At 40.6% G+C, this 12,810-nt stretch overlaps 1 protein-coding gene across 9 annotated transcripts in view; it reads right to left on the reverse strand.

Moving 5' to 3' along the window:
- EPB41L2 (erythrocyte membrane protein band 4.1 like 2) overlaps positions 1–12,810 on the reverse strand; it is a 210,926-nt gene that overhangs the window by 108,555 nt on the left and 89,561 nt on the right. For 8 of the 9 annotated variants that reach the window (XM_070376673.1, XM_070376672.1, XM_070376670.1 and 5 more), the window contains exons 2-3: positions 2,965–3,428; positions 2,007–2,225 (exon numbers count right to left, since the gene is read on the reverse strand). In XM_070376673.1, coding sequence (XP_070232774.1) covers positions 2,007–2,225; positions 2,965–3,414 — 669 coding nt within the window. In that variant the 5' untranslated portion in view covers positions 3,415–3,428. The remainder of the gene's footprint in view (positions 1–2,006; positions 2,226–2,964; positions 3,429–12,810) is intronic. The other variant, XM_070376666.1, reaches the window with a different exon arrangement.

The following is a 12,810-nucleotide window of genomic DNA, read 5'->3' on the forward strand; positions in this document are numbered from 1 at the left end:
TGAATAAAATAAGTTCTACCTAACACTGGCACCCCACTCCAGTACTCTTGCCTGGAAAATCCCATGGACGAAGGAGCCTGGTAGGCTGTGGTCCATGGGGTCGCTAAGAGTCGGATACGACTGAGTGACTTCACTTTCACTTTTCACTTTCATGCATTGCAGAAGGCAACCCACTCCAGTGTTCTTGCCTGGAGAATCCCAGGGACGGGGGAGCCTGGTGGGCTGCTGCCTATGCGGTCGCACAGAGTCGGACATGACTGAAGTGACTTAGCAGCAGCAGCAGCAACTAATACAAAGATAAGTAAGGACTATCAAGCACTGATCTTAAGAGTTCAGTGGTCAGGTTCAAAACTTTCACAGTCAAGGTCTGGAATCCTGATTCAATCACTAACTAGCTATGAAATTTGGGTAAGTTACTTAACCTCTTTAAAGTCTTGTATTCCTGATGTGAAGAGCTGACTCATTTGAAAAGACCCTGATGCTGGGAAAGATTGAGGCCAGGAAGAGAAGAAAATGACAGAGGATCACTTGGATGACCTCACCGACTCAGTGGGCATGCGTTTAAGTAAACTCCAGGAGTTGGTGATGGACAGGGAGGCCTGGCGGGCTACAGTCCATGGCATCTCAAAGAGTCGGACACGACTGAGCAACTGAACTGAACTGAAGATGGGGAATATCCATAATAATACCTATCTCATATAGAGTCTTGTCAGTATTACATGAGACAACCCATTTAAAGCTCTTGACATAATTCTTCAACAAACATTAGCTATTAGTATATGCCATAGTAGGCCCTAGTAGCTCAGCTGATAAAGAATCAGCCTGCAACACAGGCAATCCCAGTTCGACTCCTGGGTTGGGAAGATCCCTTGGAGAAGAGAATGGCTATCCACTCCAGTGTTCTTAGGTTTCCCTGGCGGCTCAGATGGTAAAGAATTCACCTACCATGCGGGAGACCTGAATTCGATCCCTGGGTTTGGGAAGATCCCTGGAGGAGACATGCCAACCTACTCCAGTACTCTTGCCTGGAGAATCCCCATGGACAGAAGAGCATGGCAGGCTACAGTCCATGGGGTCACAAAGAGTTGGACACAACAGAGCAACTAAGCATAACACAGCAAAGTACACATCATGTAAATAAAGTAATTAGGCTATGAAAAGTAACAAACTTTGGATTATCATAAAATTACAGGCATTAAATGCTTTTAAAAAATTACAATGACTTTGGTCAGCATCAGTACTAATCAACTATATGTTTTGCAAATCAAGAGTGTCTTTTAATTAAATGAGCTAGATTTTAAATCATTACCTGACTCAGGATGAAAACACTTGAGGTTAAACTGCTAAAATTTCATTACCCTGAAATTTCAACCTACTGCAATGTTTCTCAAGTGAAACGCTTATGGCCACAGGTAATTTCAAGCTATATAATGCCCTTTCGGAATGGACACCAGCCAATACACATGATCAATACAGCCTGACAGAACATCGGTCCTGCTTACCTTAAAGGGTCAGGAACTACTGTTTCTAATAGAAATAATGACCCTCTCCTGTGTTTTCGGAGAAGGCAATGGCACCCCACTCCAGTACTCTTGCCTGGAAAATCCCATGGATGGAGGAGCCTGGTAGGCTGTAGTCCATGGGGTCGCTAAGAGTCGGACACAACTGAGCGACTTCCCTTTCACTTTTTACTTTCATGCATTGGAGAAGGAAATGGCAACCCATTGCAGTGTTCTTGCCTGGAGAATCCCAGGGACGGGGGAGCCTGGTGGGCTGCCGTCTATGGGGTCACACAGAGTCGAACACGACTGAAGTGACTTAGCAGCAACAGCCTGTGTTTTCTTCGTTTTGGTTTTTTTTTTTTCCTTTTTAATGTTAAATTTTGACAACCAGTTCATAGGAACACAAAACTCTATTCACAGTGCCAGGCCACAAATGAAGGCAGAGGATACTTTTGCTGCCATCCCACACATCAAGACAGCTCTCCGCCCAGCACCTTGACTCACCTCCAGGTCGCAGCTGTACTCAGAGCCATCCAGGAGGGTCACTTTACACTGGACAGTTTTGGTCTTCTTGGGAGCTTTCAGAGAGGCCTTCTCTGCTCTTAGCTCATTGGTCTGCACTTCCTTTGTCTCCCTTTTTGCTGCTTCATCCATAAATTCTGCTTCCTGTAATTCCTTCACCTTCTCTTCTTCTCTCTCCTTACTTACTTCTTCAACAAGCTGCTGAGGGGGAAAAAAAAAATTAAATCCATAGTAAAGGTGACCAATTTGCAGAAGATGACACACACTAAAAAGAAAGATCTTTAGTAAGAACTGTGATTTATGGTAAACACTGTGAACCTGAGATTTTAAAAGATTTTGAAACTTTGTCAGAAAGGGTATTTCACCACATCTCTCCCCCAATCCACTGCCGATTTTCTTATTTTGCCACTTTGGCAACATCAGAATTAAATGAGTAAAAGAAACTATGTCCCAGCAATGACATTTAAATACCATGTTAAATAATAAAACTCCTAATTATAATTACATAACCATGGCAAAACTTAGGCTTCAACAGGCAACCAAAATGCATACACATACAAATCTACTTCTTCCTACCCCTTAAACACTTAAATAAATCAAAGATACAAAAGTGTGTATTATTTAAGAAGCGAGGTGATCCTTGCCTGAGAGTACTTGTCTAACCCTAAAATGAATAAATATGACTTTTTTATGATCTGCATATACAGGGTTTTTTTTTTTTTTTTTTGCTTTATTTTGAAAGCTTTAAAAGGAATAACAGAATGTTGTGGTAGACCCTCCAAGATCCATATTCCAGATACAGTAAGCCAAAGCAGTATCTGAATACAAGAAATCTGGAAATGGTTCAAAACAAATCCGTTCCGTTAACCTGGTTATGCCATCAAAGCCTTCACTTCCAGACAATCACTTCTCAAAATACTTGTGTCTCCTGACTGCTCACCAGAGGTTTCTCTTCCTTGACGTCAACCTTAATCTCCTGTTGTTTTCTCTGAGCTGTTTCTTCAGCATCACCCTTGGCCCGCCTTTCTTCTTCAGGAAGAGATTCCTCCTTGTCTAAAACCTGTTCTCCCACAACAGGTTGGGCAGGCTCTTTTTTATCTCCTCCATCTTTGGCCGCTACTAAGGTATAGGACTTTTGTTTCTTAAGCCAAGGGGGTATGAATCGAGAAATCCCCCGGCTCTCAGACGGATCTTTCTCTTTCTTCTGGCGGCGTGGGCTACTTTGGCTTTCAGCTGGAGGAGATGATTGGGAACCTTTTTCCTCCTCTGGATCAGATGTCTGATTCTGCTGATTTTCTGCTACTTCTTTCGGTTTCTCCTTGGTTGCATCTGCTCCTAACTGGTCAGATTCCTTCTTCACTTCAGATGCGGAGCCCACTTCAGTAGTCATGGTCACAGCTTATTCTATAAACAAAACAAAACCACCAAGAGTTATTTTACAAACTCTCCCCATTTTAGTTTGGAGGCAAGGGGCAGGGTAAAGAAGGGTGGGGAGGGGAATGGCAGAAAGATGACAGGGAGAAAATACATTTTAAAAAAAAGGTTAAGACGCACAAGAGAAAATGGAGACTGCCATCCTTAATGTTTAGAAATCTCTATCAGAATCGAAGAACCAAAATAGCATCACAATAGACTTAACTGTGGTTAATTCTACAGTACAGAGAAAACTTCAAATCGTCAAGAGTTCTAGAAAAAGTAGTTATTGCTCAGTTTCATCTAGGTATGAAAAAATAATCCACTCCCCAAATTTTTAGGGAAAATTGCTTTTCTCTATACTTAGTTTTCCTCATTCACAATATTAAAGCTACTGATATTAAGCTACTCATAATGCTAGAAGACCCTGAGACATATTTCATTGCAATTTCACAAATTAAAATCAATATCTAAAGAAATGTTAGGTATAATAAAAATGAATTTTAAGTACTGGGTACCTAATTGTGAGAAAATTAAAATGAACACAAATATCTTTTTTGTTCCAATATTAAACCCCATAATTCACCATCACTATCCCAATGTAAGTTAGTCTTTAAGAAAGGCACTAAAACTATAATCAAAACTCCAAAATTCCATACCACCCGACCTCATACACAATTTTCTTAGTATATGTGATTATAGAAAAATATCTAGGGGTCCCAACTTAAACCAAATAAAGACATCATAGGAGTGAAGGAAATGCATCTAATATTCAATCCTTTTACAACTAATGAAAACAAAACTGAAATTAAATCTAAAAGTAACTCTTGGTCTAAAATTTACATAAAGAAAGAGGGACTTTCAAAGTATCACAGCACCACTGACATAAAAAAAAATCAGGCAGGCACAGGAAAAGATGTTCAACATCATTAATCAAAGAAATGCACACTAAAACCACAATACACCTGTCAGAATGGCTATCTTCAAAAAGAACGCAAATAACGAATGCTGACATGGATGCTGAGAAAAAGGAACTCTCAAACACTGATGCTAGGAATGGAAACTGGTGCGACCACTGTGGAAAACAGTACAGAGGTTTCTCAAAACTCTGAAAGAATTACTGTGTGATTCAGCAATTTCACTTCTGGGTATATATCAGAAAGAAATAAACAAACACACTAATTTGGAAAGAAATACACACCCCAGTGTTCACAGCAGCATTATTTACAATTACCAAGTCATGGAAGCAACCTCCATACCCATCAATAGAAGGATGGATAAAGATGCAGTGTATATAGACAATGGAATACTCAAGTCACAAAAAAGAATGAAGTTTTTCCATTTGCATCTGGAGGGTACTAAGCTAAATGAAATAAGTCAGACAGAGAAAGATAAATAATGTATGATATCACTTATATGCGGAATCTAAAAAAATAGATTAGTGAATATAACAAAACAGAAACAGATTCACAGATACAGAGAACAAATTAGTGGTTACCAGTGGTGAGTGTGGAGGGGGGACGGGCAGAATAGGGGTAAGGGATTAAGAAGTACAAACCACAGGGTACAAAATAAATAAGCTACGAGGATATATTATACAACACAGGGAATATAGCCAGTATTTTATAATAACTGTTCATGGAGTATAAACATTACAAATAGTGAATCACTATGTTGTACACCTATAACTTACATAATACTGTACATCAACTATACTTCAATAAAAAGTTTTTAAATTAAAAAAATGGGCAGGGACAGCAGACACTGCACGCTCTCCTTGCTTGCCCATGATGAAAGTACTCAAAGGCCTGGCGCCCTGACCAATGGAAAATTTCACAGCTATCTTCAAAAGTGGTACAAACTTGAAAAGTTCAAAAACAAAGTACACTGGATTTTTATTGTTTTAAGATTTATTGAAGTATAATTCACATACCATAAAATTCACCCTTTTAAACTATACAGTTAGTGATTCTAAGTATATTCAAAAACCGTTCTCTAATCCCAGAACATTTTCATCATCCCAAAAAGAAGCCCTGTGTCATTAATAGTTACTCTCCAACCCCCACTTCCTGCAGCCCATTGAGATCACTAAACTACTTTCACTTTGTATAGATTTGCCTATTTGACATTTCAAATAAATGGAATCATACAATATGTTGCATTTTCACTTAGCATAATGTTTTTAAGCTTCATCCATGTTGTAGTACGTATCAGTACTACACTTTTTAAAATTATTCACCTCTTTTGCAAATTATATATCTGAGGAGTCCAATATCCAAAATAAACAAAGAACTCTTTTTTATGTATACAAAATATACAAATAGGAAAAGGAGTACATCAAGGCTGTATATTGTCACCCTGCTTATTTAACTTCTATGCAGAGTACATCATGAGAAATGCTGGGCTGGAGGAAGCACAAGCTGGAATAAAGATTGCCAGGAGAAATATCAATAACCTCAGATATGTACCTTTATGGCAGAAAGTGAAAAACTAAAGAGCCTCTTGATGAAAGTGAAAGAGGAGAGTGAAAAAGTTGGCTTAAAGCTCAACATTCAGAAAACTAAGATTATGGCATCTGGTCCCATCACTTCATGGCAAATAGATGGGGTAACAGTGGAAACAGTGGCTGACTTTATTTTTCTGGGCTCCAAAATCATTGCTGATGGTGACTGCAGCCATGAAATTAAAAGACGCTTACTCCTTGGAAGGAAAGTTATGACCAACCTAGACAGCACATTCAAAAGCAGAGACATTACTTTGTTAACAAAGGTCTGTCTAGTCAAGGCTATGGTTTTTCCAGTGGTCATGTATGGATGTGAGAGTTGGACTATAAAGGAAGCTGAGTGCCAAATAATTGATGCTTTTGAACTGTGGTGTTGGAGAAGACTCTTGAGAGTCCCTTGGACTGCAAGGAGATCCAACCAGTTCGTCCTAAAGGAGATCAGTCCTGGGTGTTCATTGGAAGGACTGACACTGAAGCTGAAACTCCAGTACTTTGGCCACCTGATGCGAAGAGCTGACTCATTTGAAAGGACCCTGATGCTGGGAAAGATTGAGGGCAGGAGGAGAAGGGGACAACAGAGGATGAGATGGATGGATGGCATCACCCAGTCAATGGACATGGGTTTGGGTGGACTCCGGGAGTTGGTGATGGACAGGGAGGCCTGGCGTGCTACAGTTCATGGGGTCGCAAAGAGTCGGACATGACTGAGTGACTGAATTGAACAAAGAACTCTTGCAACTCAACAGTAAAGAACAAAAAATAATAATTTTTTTAATGGACAAAAGGCTTTGAGTAGAATTCCTCCAAAGAAAAAATGACCAATAAGTACCCGAAATGATTCTGAATATTATTAGTCATTAGGAAATGCAAATCAAAACCACTATTAAATACCACTTCATATCCACTAGTATGGCTATAATCAAAGACAAGAACACATACTGGTGAGGTTGTTAGAAAATTGGAACCCTCAACATTGCTGGAAAGAATGTAAAATGGTACAGCCACTTGGAAATCAGTTTGGCAATTCCTCAAAAAAGTAAACATGAAGCTACTGTATGACTCAGTGACCCCACTCCTGGGTATACACCCAAAAGAAAAGAAAATATATGTTTACCCCAAAACTTGTAAATGAACTTTTCTAATAATTCATAACAGTCAAAAAATGGAAACAACCCAAATGCCCACCAACGGATGGATAAACAAAATGTGGTACATCCATACAACAGAATATGAAGCAGTTTTGAAAAGGAATGAAGTACTGATACATGCTTCCCTATGAACTTGAAATCATCATGCTAAGTGGAAGACTGCTGCTGCTGCTGTTAAGTCGCTTCAGTCGTGTCCGACTCTGTGCGACCCCAGAGACGCAGCCCACCAGGTTCCCCCGTCCCTGGGATTCTCCAGGCAAGAGCACTGGAGTGGGTTGCCATTTCCTTCTCCAATGCATGAAAGTGAAAAGTGAAAGTGAAGTCGCTCAGTTGTGTCTCTTCGAGACCCCATCGACTGCAGCCCACCAGGCTCCTCCGCCCATGGGATTTTCCAGGCAAGAGTACTGGAGTGCCATTGCCTTCTCTGGCTAAGTAAAGAAGACAGATACAAAAAGCCACTTGTATAAAATTTCAAGAATAGACAAAGACAAGGAGCAAACTAGTGGTTGCAAAGGGCTAAAAGGAGTAGAGAATGGGGAGCAACTGTTGATAGGTACAGGGTTTCTTTCTGGGGTAATGAAAATATTTTGGAACTCGACGTGATAGTTGAACAACCTTGTGAATATACTCAAAACCATTGAATTGTAAACTTTAAAGGGGTGATTTCTCAATTAAAATATAACTTTTAAATTGTCATATACTTCTAATGCTGCTGCTAAGTCGCTTCAGTCGTGTCCGACTCTGTGCGACCCCATAGACAGCAGCCCACCAGGCTCTGCCGTCCCTGGGATTCTCCAGGCAAGAACACTGGAGTGGGTTGCCTTCTCCAATGCATGAAAGTGAAAAGTGAAAGTGAAGTCGCTCAGTCATGTCTGACTCTTAGCAACCCCATGGACTGTAGCCCATCAGGCTCCTCCATCCATGGGATTTTCCAGGCAAGAGTACTGGAGTGGGATGCCACTGCCTTCTCCATATACTTCTAATAGGCAAGCATAAAAACATTCACTTAGTCAGCCTGTATTTCATGGGCATAGGTCTTCCCTGGTGGCTCAATGGTAAAGAATCCGCCTGCTATGCAGAAAACCACCTACAATGCAGGAGAAGTTCAGTCCCTAGGTTCAGTCCCTAGGAGGGGAAGATCTCCTGGAGAAGGAAATGGCAACCAACTCTAGTATTCTTGCCTGGAAAATCCCATGGGCAGAGGAGCCTGGCAGGCTACAGCCCACAGTGTTGCAAGAGTCAGACACAATACAGAGACTAAGTCACCAACCACCACCACAATGTACCAAATACTAAGCACATGAATAAAGACTAGCTTCAAGGACAGTGGGTTATAGATGAATCAAAAGCACGCTGCTCAAAGAGCACAGGATGAACACTTAACCAGGATTAGGACAAGAGAGTTATCAGACAAATCTTTCTGCAAAAGTCAACATTTGAGTTGCTTTAAAATAATGGGTCAAATGGGAAACATGTGCCAGAAATAGGCAAGTGTGTAGAGACATGAGAATACTCCTCCCACAGGAAACTCAAAAGTACTGAACAGTAACACACTGTACAAGTGAAGTGGGGCCTTGTGAGTGGAAGGAGGAAGGTGAATTGGTGATGATGAAGTAGGAGAAACAGGCTGAAGCCAGAACACAAAAGGTTTTGCATGTCATGCTAAGAAAGGTCTGGAGGTGGATTTAAAAGCAATGAGAAGTCATATAAGAATTTTAAGTAGAGGAGTAAAGTAATCAAATTCATATTTGGATGAAATGAGAGAGAAGAATGAGATGAGAGGATGAGATACAGGATGAGAGAAAAGAATGAAATAGAAAGGTATCTAGGAGGTTGATACTATAATCTAAGCATGAGAAGATAATGGTCTACACTATGGTGAAAGCAGTTGGGTATAGGATAAGAAATGAATCTGATGGTCAAGACAAAGATGGAACATGACGTGGCATCTATCTGAAATCTGCAAGTCCATGAGAAGAAAGAGTCCAGGAAAAGTCCTAGGTCATGAGAGACTGAGATGATGTTAGAACCATTCATGGAAATAGGCAACACAGGAGAAGAAGGTCTGGCTGACACAAACTTGATTTTTAGTTTATTGTGACTACGAAGTCTGTGGAGGTGTTCAGCTGGCCACTCGACACCCAAGTCTTAAAGGGAGACCACATACACACTAGAGATACAGATGTGGGAGCTGTCGTCATGTGAGAGATGACTGAAAGCACAAGCGATAGGGACATCACCGAGGGGAAAATGTAGTTTGAGCTCCAAGGGCTCTGAAGAGAACCCTTCTAACCACCGATATTTAAGGGACAGGTAGAAGGACACAGGTGAGAAGAAATACAAGGTAAAACAAGGAGATCAGAGCACAGGAATGTCCTTGAGGGCAATGCTACAGAAGAGGGAATAGTTAGGTACCTATATTAAATACATGTCCAATCTTACATCTTATTTTTACGTGCATAAAGTTCAAAATCATGTCTTCCAGTAAGGCTCTTATATGAGTACTTGAACTAGCTCCATATTGCACAGAAAATCTTTTTTTCCTTCTTTAAGGTACCATTTTCCAGGTACCAATTAAGTGGAAAATACTATTTACATTGATCATGAAATGAGCAAAGCTGACTTTTGGCAATATTCTCTCATTACATTTGAAGAGCCAAATCAATGCCTTAGTAAAAATTAAAACAAAAATGCCTCATACTTTTCTAAGCCAACCAAGATAATTGGCAGTTCTCTAACTACTTTAGCTGTGAGAAACAATCTGGAGACTGATCAACTAAAGCTGATTTGGGGTCAAAATATTTCAGAAGCAATGAAATATAAAACTAAAGTTTCCACTATTATGTTAAAAGTATTCAGTTCAGTTCAGTCACTCTGTCATGTCCAACTCTTTGCAACCCCATGCACTGCACTATGCCAGGCTTCCCTGTCCAACACCAACTCCCAAGCCTTGTCCAAACTCATGTCCATCAAGTCAGTGATGCCATCCAACCATCTCACCCTCTGTCGTCCCCTTCTCCTCCTGCCTTCAATCCTTCCCAGCATCAGGGTCTTTCCCAATGAGTCAGTTCTTTGCATCAGGTGGCCAAAGTATTGGAGTTTCAGCTTCAGCATCAGGCCTTCCAATGAATATTCAGGATTGATTTCCTTTAGGATTGACTGGTTGGCTCTCCTTGCAGTCCAAGGGACTCTCAAGAGTCTTCTCCAACACCACAGTTCGAAAGCATCAATTCTTCGGCACTCAGCTTTCTTTATATTTCTTTATATTTAAAAGTATTACTATTTGCATTTTAATAAAAAAATCTATTACTGCTTAACGGGTCAGACATCACGTATATGATTTCTGCTTCTCAGAACATCCTACAGGGTAGGTATTAGCCCCATTGCACAGTAATAAATGGAAGAGTGACTTGTTAAGTTACTTGTTAAGTGACTTGTCTAAGACCAATGAATGGAGGACCACACAGCTGTATACACCTATATTCTGTAATGCAGTCACAGCTCCATTGTATATCAAAGACTGAATCAACCAGAGCCAAGGACTTAGTCCTCAAAAGAAGATTCACATCAGTCTATCAAAATGACTCCAGAATAACATGAATCTTTTCTGTGATTTGCTATGATTAGCCCAGCATGCATGTGTGTGTGTGCTCAGTTGTGTCTGTCTCTTTGCGACCCCATGGAATATAGCCCACCAGGCTCCTCTGTCAAGAGGATTTTCCAGGCAAAGAACACTGGAGTGGATTGCCATTTCTTTCTCCAGGGGATCTTCCCAATCAAGGAACTGAACCTGCATCCCCTGTGTCGGTAGGCGGATTCAGGTTCTTTACCACTACACCATGTGGGAAGCCCTCCCCTCCCCCAAATAAGAAATGTACAGAGGCATTCTCACCACAATGAAAACCATATCTGAAGGCTACTACCTGGCCATGTAGCCAGCATTGAGCTGATGGATCAAAACCAAAGACAAGGTGCTACTACAGCCACAAAGAGCACAGATAAGCCACACTGCAACACTAAGCCTCACAGAGCAGTCCTCTTCAAGCACAATGTACTCCCAAGACTTGTTTTAAGAATTTCAAAGCCGAGCAGTGTTGCCCATCAAAGGGAAATTACAAGATAAATTACAATGGAAACAGCTAATTGGATTGTAAATATTCAACAATAAGAGTGGATATAATTTATGTAAATAAATACATTCTTAAAATAGTTTCAAGAGATCGTGTTTAGATCAAACCTAAACACTACCTTCTTTGTTGATAAAAGTTTCTTGAACAAATTACCACCATCAAGAAAACATGATTATAGCACATCCATTCACCATAATTATCATGCCTGTACCACTCAGAGTTCCAAATGTGGATAAGCCTTTAAATACCACTGCCCACTAAAATGGAAACTCCTGCCATGGAACACAAGCCCTCCAACTAAAATGAAAGCCCCCTGAGGGTTGGGATCTTGAGATCTTTCTTTTAATTCACTGCTATGTTCCTAGCATCTAGACTGGCACATAAGGGACATCAGATAAATATGTACTGAATGAGTGTTGTCTGGACTAATACCTTCATTTTATCTTATCAACAAGGAAACTGAGGCTCAGCAAGACTCAGGCTGAGTCTGAGACTTTGCCTGAGATTACAAAGCCAGGTGGGCAAAGCCAAAACCAGAAAGCACTCAAACTCAAGCAATGCTCATTCCAATAAGCTTTAATTACAAATACCTAAAATCCATCATTAATATAGTTACATAACATACTAAGTAAAGACCACCCTACTTATCAGCAACCAAAAAGAACACTGCTGTGAACAGTCAGCCCATTAGACAGGCATGAGCTTTTGCCACAATTACCATGTTGGCAAGCTCCATCTGGGTTGATAAAAGCATTCATTATTGTAATAGCTCCATGAGAAAAAACACACATCATTTAACACAGAACCAAGCAGAAAACTATCATCAACAGAGGAGCAGCACAGGTTAGGTAAAGAGCTGTGTTACATGAAACTACTCTTTTTTCTGATGTTTAAAAAAGGAGGCAGGCTCCAAGGTGCTGTCACTACCACTGGCCTAAACTGTCTACCCTGTTATATTATGCTAACACCATTAGCAAAACACCAGCCCTTAAACAGTGGACAACAGTAAGCAAAGCCAAGCAAGAAGATACACGATCTAGACACTCCTACAAAGAACTTCAAGCTGAACTTCATGTTCATTATTGGGTCCAGATGTTTCCTTAAAACCTTTGGAGAACCAGCGCTACTCTAAGAGCCCTCACTGTTAATAAAATCCCTGTCCAGGAGGAAGAGGGCAGGAGCTGCTGCCCACTGAGTAGCTCCCAACCTTGGCTGAGATCACAAGCAACAGGAGGTCTTTGATTTCTATCGTTATCCCATTCGTTAGGGAAGTCAAGATTAACAGAATGGGGAATATGCATTTCTAAACTTGAAAAATGGGGGTACAAGTATGGAAAGAGGCTTTCCTTTGAGACAGGAACAAAATTGTGCAAGAAAGACAAAATTTAAAAATATTGGCAACGTGTACACAGTTCCAATTTGGTCACTTTCCAGTGTGACAAATCCTGTTTTTAATCCATCACTGTGACTGGGCAGAGGATATGGGGAGCCACTTTCTGATATACACAATCACTTTCTTATGTTCATCTCCCCAAACAGCCTGGATCCCAAGAAAAGGTCTTTTAATACACCTACTACCTTCCTTTAATGCT

Source organism: Bos mutus, chromosome 9, assembly GCF_027580195.1.
Source record: "Bos mutus isolate GX-2022 chromosome 9, NWIPB_WYAK_1.1, whole genome shotgun sequence".
Classification (NCBI taxonomy): Eukaryota; Metazoa; Chordata; class Mammalia; order Artiodactyla; family Bovidae; genus Bos; species Bos mutus.